The sequence below is a fragment of the Pteropus alecto genome, unplaced genomic scaffold (genome assembly GCF_000325575.1).
Source record: "Pteropus alecto unplaced genomic scaffold, ASM32557v1 scaffold87, whole genome shotgun sequence".
Lineage (NCBI taxonomy): Eukaryota > Metazoa > Chordata > Mammalia > Chiroptera > Pteropodidae > Pteropus > Pteropus alecto.
Window position 1 is genome coordinate 17,093,705 of NW_006443225.1, and position 8,261 is coordinate 17,101,965.

Genomic DNA, 8,261 nt, shown 5'->3' on the forward strand with positions numbered 1-8,261 from the left:
ATGACTGACTAGCCACTTATGTACATATTGTGCTGTCTTTATGTCAGTTACAAACGTCGAAAAATTTGAGCAAACTTATAAATTCATCACCATCTGAATGTGTTAGATGGCCAAACGGTGTGACCCCACTTTAACGCAGAATTTTTAGACAGGAAGGAATTAACACGTGTTAAGAAGCCTGTGTTTATGTGAGCTGTTGTGCAGTGTTGCTGAAATTAATCTCTAGTTTCAAAATGAGACTTGGCAGCATGCGAATTGTATTTGTTGAATATTCATTCATAATAGAAAAGCCTCCTAATGCCTCATTTATATTGTCATTTAAATCTAGTGCCACTTTAGATTAATTATAATCCAAATTATAGCTCTGTGCAGTACAAGAATTAATATAGAGTTTATCCAGATTAATACATTTGCATTGAAAATGTAATATGTCTCTGCCATAGCTAAGGGGACCACTTCTTAATAAGGGAGTAAACATGAGGAAAGATGGAAATTAACCTTCATTATTGCAATTAAAATTACCCTTTCATTCTAGTCTCATTAGAAAGAATACTGTACCGGTAATTCTAATTTAGAATTATTTGAAGTCGAATAATATCTTCTGTTATATCCAAGTTTTATAGTATTCAAACATTATCAAATACATTGATTCATAAATAATAACTCACTATTTTATTTTATTGTTTTTTTTTTCGAGATTTGCTTTGAGTACATATGTGTTATTGGCTTTCCTCGCTTGGTATGAGTATAAACCATTTTACAGCCTTCTGTATTTTAGGGATTGAAAATTATTAAGTAGGCGGCATCTGAATTAAAATGAATTATGTCATTTTTATATTAGGAGTCTCATGCAAGTTAAATAATCTCATAACTGACAGATAATCATTGGCTCATCTATTTGGCAGTGCTTATTTATAATTAGACTTCATTTTTTCGTTTCAATGCATTAAAATGACATTGTTTTTAGAGAATATTGTGATGTCCTCAAAAACGCAAAATGATTTATGATCTCATTTCAAAATTTTGTCTAGGGTATCAAACAGGGCTTATTTTAAATAAAGTTGCAGACATAAACTATGAGTAATCACAAAACTTAATCGAAACCTTCCTATAATTGATTGCCCGTTATTTAATATATTTCTAGGATAAATAGTGCAGAAAAAGAACCCAGAATCGAGACCCGGTAATTTGCCAGGGAGGCCATAGTACCTGAGATATCACCCCTTTGAAAAGTAGAAAAGGCACACGTGTGTAAAACATAACTTCCATCATTTCTGTAAATAATCCTGATGACCTGCCTTATGCTCAAGAGTCTGTTTTTGTCATATGTTACTATATTTCCTCAGTCTCTGCTCTTCTTGTCAATGGCATGCATATCTGGGGTACCTAGCTACAGCTAGGGGGTCTAGCCTTTAGTTATGACTTCTTTTTAATTTAAAATAAAATGGTCTTTGTGCAGCTCCTAGCTTACCCTGAGATCACAGTTTAATTAACTAAGTTAAATAGCCAAAAAATATTGAAGTTGACGCATATATTCGGTGGAATACTGTAGCCAACAGTTATCTCGAGGGCTATGAAATAACCAACCCTAAAACTTAACTTTTATTTTTCGTTGCAGCACAAATGCCACTAAATTCAAAAACAACTAAATAAACTGCATTGTTGATGAATGTTAATAGGCATAAAAATAACATGGATTAATCATACCAAATATGTACACCGATGTATAGTTTAGTTTTAGTAAAACGTGGCGGTTTGAAATCAGTAAGTTTTTCTTTATCTGTTATAATACCAATATTAGAATATAAATGCTTATGAAAATAAGGCCATAGCTAAACATTTAATAGATTGAGAAGTTTCTGGAAGGTTTATTCTATTTCTGAAGTTACATAGGGCCTGCAAGCAACAAGAATCATGGAAATTCTCTTTTAACTTGTGTGTGACGGTCTTTGACAGCATAGGGAGCTGGACCAACCTCTGGTTGGGTCGTGTCTGATTCTACCGTGCACAAAAAAGAATGATAAAGGACTATGATAGTATTATTTTCTTAAAGGAACATATCCTTACTTGTTAATTGGGAACTTAAAAAGAAATCTTCTAGTCTCACAGGAGAAAGCAACTGATTGACACTTGCAGATGTAAATGACAATCATGTTATACGAGTCGATCTGAACCTTAAGGTGTAAATTTTATCTGCAAATACTATATATCGTATTATTTTCTTGAATGTTTATTTTTAACACTTTAAAAATCAATAGCACAAAGTATATTCTGCATTGAGAAAGAAAAACCTAGTTTTTGATGCCAGAATTAATTATGAAATAAACATCCCTGTTTCTGACATACATTTGGGTATCGAATACGTGATAGTGTTTGATCAATGTAATGAAATTCATTAGTCTACCTCAAATTTAAGTTCATTCATATACAAATATGATAAATAATTTTTTCAAATATCTAGAAAGAAATTAAATTTCTTTAAGGCATCTGTATATGTAGAGAAAATGTACCAATTTAAATAAAATTTAATGATTGTAAATCCAGAAATCAATGTCACTGTAATCTATTGAAAACTTAGCACTAATTCTCTACCTACCACAACCTCCCCCCACCCAAGGGAATAAAATTATCATCATTATGTCATTTAAATTCTGTTTTAATTTTGCTGTCCTTGGAGTCACTCTTACTTTGAAATTTCTTTCAGAATTGGAAATTCCTGAAATTGTTTATAAGTTTTAAACATGCATCTCCATCCAGGATGGAAAAACTATATATATTTTTTGGTTCATTTTTACTTTGTTTCCATGACATCCTTGACCTTATTTTTAATTTAAAACTGGGTTATTTTGCAATAAGGCGCAATTTGTTCGTTTATATGAACCGTATGTGGATTGAAAAAAAATCAAGATAAATCTTCATGCACGGCATACAATCAGATTATGCCTAGACTCTATATTTACGAGGGGTCCGATAGCAATCAATGGTTTAGCTTCATTGCATTTCAAGATGTGTTTGCACCCAGTTGTCCAGTGATAGTGTCCGCACCCTGGAAATAATTTAGTTGCAAATTGACTGGAAGATGGTGAAAATTGAAAGTTAAAATTAGAAATACTCATAATAAACAGCAGAAAAAAGGTCAGATGATGCCGTGCTATGATGAGATTGGAATGGCTGGTAAATGAGGTTTTGTGTTTGTCATGAGATGTGTGTGACATGCCTACCCAATGTTGCTGTAATATCCAGCCTCACAGAGGAGATTATCGGGAAAATTGATGCTGGAAAGAATTTTCTGTTAGATTGGGAAATTAGAATCACACACTTTTTTTTTAGTCGGGAAAAGATGCTGAGAAGAATTTTCTGTTAGATTGGGAAATTAAAATCCCCCCCTTTTTTTTTTTTTTTTTTTTTTTTTGATGCGTGTGAGGCTCCTACACATTACATTGCTCGTCTAGGCAAAATTTTAAACCCTCTTTAACACTGAATATTTGGATTAACCTCATAAAACAATTGTCTTCTTGAGATTTAGACTCTGATATTATGCGTACAGCCAACTGCTGAAACATCGAAAGCACAGAGTACATCACAGAAACGGCCGAAGATATGCAGCAGAGTCGATTTTTAAATTCTACATTCATCGTATAAAAATAGTATTTTCGTTTCTGAATTGTAACTAGTTCGATCTCAGAATTTGGAAATATCTTCAGTGTCCGAGAATTTTAGAAGAGAGGGAGAGGTGATTAAACATTAGTAAAAATAATTATTTTCTAAGTTAGCGTTTGTAAATGGGAGTAGATTCGCTTTAGTGTGACAGAGGCATTCAGAGACACCAGAGAACACGTGTTATTGATGAATCTTTCAAGGTCACCTAGGGTTATCTAAACATGAGATAGGAGTACATTTTAAAATATATTTATAAAGTCCACTTAGTCGGTGGACACACAGAAGGGCGCTTTTGGCTTTTGAGAGTAGCATCTTTTAAAAGCGCTCGTCCTGTTCTTTTTGTGATGCGGTGGATTTAGAGTCAGCGCTATTTGCAAAAACATATAATTTTTTCAGGTTTTGACATTGCTAGTCTTTTGAAATTGAGGTATTCTACTCTTTTTTGGGAATCAGGAATAATCACGCCAGAAAAGGAGCTAAAAGTCAGTGTGGCAGGGGTGACCCAGCCACTCCTGCTGGCAAAGGAAGAAGATGTGGCAACAAAAAGATCAAAACCTACAGAGGACAATAAATTCTGTCACGAACAGGTAAATGTGCTTTTTGCCCTTCGCTCTATAAACCTGTTTTATTTACTTATTTTTTATTTATTTTTGATTGTTGCTCCTGGTAGTTTTAGAGTCGCGAGCGGATCCCATGCTGTCGAAATGTATGTAGACATGGCGATCGGCAATGTAATTAACCCTCGGGATTACTTCAGATGCTCTGCGGTCATCAGAATTCATTAACTAATAGCGATCATGTTTATTCAATATTTTCCAGTTCTATCAGTGTCCTTATTGTAACTACAATAGTAGGGACCAAAGTCGAATCCAGATGCACGTCCTGTCACAGCACTCGGTGCAGCCCGTCATCTGCTGTCCCCTCTGCCAGGATGTCCTCAGCAACAAGATGCACCTACAGCTGCATCTGACGCATTTGCACAGCGTGTCTCCGGATTGTGTGGAGAAGCTGCTCATGACAGTAAGGACGCCAAATGTTGATGTGTGTGTGTGTGTGTGAGAGAGAGAGACATAATCTCTGGAAAGACAGCAGCAACACAAAATCTGTAATCATTAGTCAATAGAAATTCATTTCGGACGTGGTTCCATAGTGTAGCGGTCAGCAAGTCTGCTTTACACGCAGAAGGTCCTAAGTTTGTGCCCCAGTGGAGACATGGTTCAGGGTCTACGGCCATGCCATCCCGAAGAAGCCCGATGTCTGATCTCAAAAGCTAAGCAGGGTTGGGCCTGGTTAGTACTTGGATGGGAGACCACCTAGGAAGACCAGGTGCTGTATTTATTCTTATAAATAAGAAGAAGAAGAAGAAAAAAAAGAAAAATTCATTTCTTCTTTGCTACTTAAAGCTGTCTTACTGTGTTATAGAAATCACAATTATCACAATCAAGGCCCACTTGCCTCTTTGACTTCGGGAAAAGAAAACCAATATGATACAGGCATATCTTAGTCAATAACATGTATTCTGAAGTCTTATTTTTATATCTAGAATGCTAATCAAATAAGTCACGTGAGCCCATCGAGTTTCAAATTTTCTTAAGTATCAGTATAAAAAAAAAAAGGACCGACAGAAGCCATATTTTAAAAAAAGAAAAGATGACAGCATTGCAACAGCATTGATCTGAAATTTGAAAGGATAGCAGTGACCTGTAAGAGCCACAAAATGTCCCTGCTTTGGTTGGAAAAAATCTAAGTGGGATACGCTACCGCCAGATGGCAGATGTGATGGAGTCTGGGACTTCTGGGACACACTTGACACGGACCCCTTTGGTTTCCCACAGGTGCCTGTCCCCGATGTGATGATGCCAAACAGTTTGCTACTACCAGCAGCCGCCTCTGAGAAATCGGAGCGGGACACACCTGCAGCCATCACAGCCGAGGGGTCTGGGAAATATTCAGGTATGGCGGCCTATGCCCAAGAGCTGCAGAAAACACACTTCAGGGGCTTGCATTTACGGTGGTGCTCCAAGATCGTTGCCATCGAAGATTGAAAAAGAAAAAAAAAAAAAAAGCACAGAGGAGAAAAATATTCCAAGAGCCGTATGTTTCAAAGCATATTTAATATCTGGCTATCTGTCACTGCCCTTGGGGGACCTAAGTGTTGATGACCAAGAATATTCTGTATGTTCCAATTCCTGGAAACGGAGGTATGGCCCTTAGTGTCACACCGAGGTGGTACACTATAATGACCTTTGACTTCTTGCCCGTCCTGAAATCCTTTGAGGTCAGGGGTGATTTCTTCTTCACCTTTGCAATCCCGGTGCCCGGCCCGGTGCTCACCACATAGTGGTTGCTCAAGAGATATTTCTTCAAAGAACCAATTACGCAGAAACTTTTAGAGGCTCCTTTTGACAGCATTTATTGGCATGTGGGCAGTCGGCCTTCTTCCTGTAAGCGATCCGTTTGTGCTTTCTCCCGCCCAGGTGACAGTCCAGTGGATGACAGAAGTATGGCAGGTCTCGACGATTCCAAGGCTAGCGTGGAAATCAAGAGCGAGGAGCAGAAACCAACTAAGGAACCCGTGGAAGTGTCCGAGTGGAACAAAACTAGCAGCAAGGATGCGAAACCCCCCGAGGCCCTGCAGGAGCCGCTGAGCGAGCAGCAGAAGAGGCAGCCGCTCTCCGTGTCCGAACGGCACGTGTACAAGTTCCGCTGTAACCACTGCAGCTTGGCTTTTAAGACTATGCAGAAGCTTCAGATACATTCCCAGTATCACGCGATTCGGGCGGCGACAATGTGCAACCTCTGTCAGCGAAGCTTCCGTACATTCCAGGCTTTAAAAAAACACCTGGAGGCCGGCCACCCCGAGCTGAGCGAGGCTGAGCTTCAGCAGCTCTACGCCTCCTTGCCCGTGAACGGCGAGCTCTGGGCAGAGGGCGAAACCGTGGCCCAGGACGAGCACGCCCTGGAGCAGGAAATGGAGCGTGAGTACGAGGTGGACCACGAGGGCAAGGCAAGTCCTATCGGAAGTGACAGCAGCTCTATTCCCGACGACATGGGCTCTGAACCAAAGCGGACCTTGCCTTTCAGAAAAGGGCCAAATTTTACGATGGAAAAATTCCTCGACCCGTCTCGCCCGTATAAATGTACAGTGTGTAAAGAGTCTTTCACCCAAAAGAACATCCTCCTGGTCCATTACAACTCAGTTTCTCATCTGCATAAGTTGAAAAAGGTTCTGCAGGAAGCCTCCAGTCCCGTTCCCCCGGACAGCAACGGCAGCGCGGATAACAAACCCTACAAGTGCGGCACCTGCAACGTCGCCTACAGCCAAAGCTCGACCTTGGAGATCCACATGAGGTCTGTGCTGCACCAGACGAAGGCCAGGGCCGCCAAGCTGGAGCCGGGCGGGCCCACGGCTGGCGGCCACGGCATCGCGGCGAACGTTAACAGTCCGGGCCAGGGGGTGTTAGACTCCATGAGCTTGGCGGCGGTGAGCAGCAAAGATACCCACTTAGATGCCAAAGAATTAAACAAAAAGCAAAGTCCGGACCTGCTCCCCGCTCAGCCCGCGCATCACGCGCCGCAGTCGCCGGCACAGATCCAGATGCAGCTCCAGCACGAGCTGCAGCAGCAGGCCGCCTTCTTCCAGCCTCAGTTTCTCAACCCGGCCTTCCTGCCTCATTTCCCTATGACCCCGGAAGCGCTGCTCCAGTTTCAGCAGCCTCAGTTTCTCTTCCCGTTCTACATCCCCGGGACGGAGTTCAGCCTGGGGCCTGACTTGGGCTTGCCGGGCTCGGCCGCCTTCGGCATGCCCGGCATGGCAGGCATGGCCGGCTCCTTGCTCGAAGACTTGAAGCAACAGATTCAAACCCAACACCACGTGGGCCAGACTCAACTGCAGATCCTGCAGCAGCAAGCACAACAGTACCAGGCCACACAGGCCCCGCTGCAGCCCCAGAAGCAGCCGCCGCCGCCGCCGCCGGCACCAACGCCACAGCAGCAGGCGCAGCCGCCGCAGGCCGGCAAGTTACTGAAGCAAGACCAGACCAATCTGGCCAGCGCCGACGGCCCGGTCCCCAAGGACGCGCCACCTTACAAGGACCCAGAAGAGGCTGCGGATAAGCAAGAAAAGCCAAAGCAAGACTTTCTAAGCGAAGGCGAAGGCCTCAAAGAAGGCAGCAAGGACACGAAGAAGCCCAAACCCTCGGAGCCATCCATCCCGCCACCTCGGATAGCGTCCGGGGCCAGAGGAAACGCGGCCAAAGCGTTGCTGGAGAACTTCGGGTTCGAGCTGGTCATCCAGTACAACGAGAACAGGCAGAAGGTGCAGAAGAAGCACAGGAGCGCGGACGGGGACAGTGCAGACAAGCTGGAATGCGGCACGTGCGGGAAACTCTTCTCCAACGTCCTCATTTTGAAGAGTCACCAGGAGCACGTGCACGGGCAGTTCTTCCCGTGCGGGGCCCTAGAAAAATTTGCTCGGCAGTACCGGGAGGCCTATGACAAGCTGTATCCAATTTCGCCATCTTCCCCGGAAACGCCGCCGCCGCCACTTCCACCCGCCCCGCTGCCGCCGGCTCCCCCGCAGCCCTCCTCCATGGGGCCCG

General features: G+C 42.6%; 1 protein-coding gene across 1 annotated transcript in view; it reads left to right on the forward strand.

Annotated features, from left to right (window-relative positions):
• ZFHX4 (zinc finger homeobox 4) overlaps positions 1-8,261 on the forward strand; it is a 170,894-nt gene that overhangs the window by 150,008 nt on the left and 12,625 nt on the right. The window contains exons 8-11 of the mRNA XM_025041118.1: positions 4,114-4,247; positions 4,480-4,680; positions 5,496-5,613; positions 6,138-8,261. The exon at positions 6,138-8,261 is cut by the window's right edge and continues 3,339 nt beyond it. Of these exons, the coding sequence (XP_024896886.1) occupies positions 4,114-4,247; positions 4,480-4,680; positions 5,496-5,613; positions 6,138-8,261 (2,577 nt within the window). The remainder of the gene's footprint in view (positions 1-4,113; positions 4,248-4,479; positions 4,681-5,495; positions 5,614-6,137) is intronic.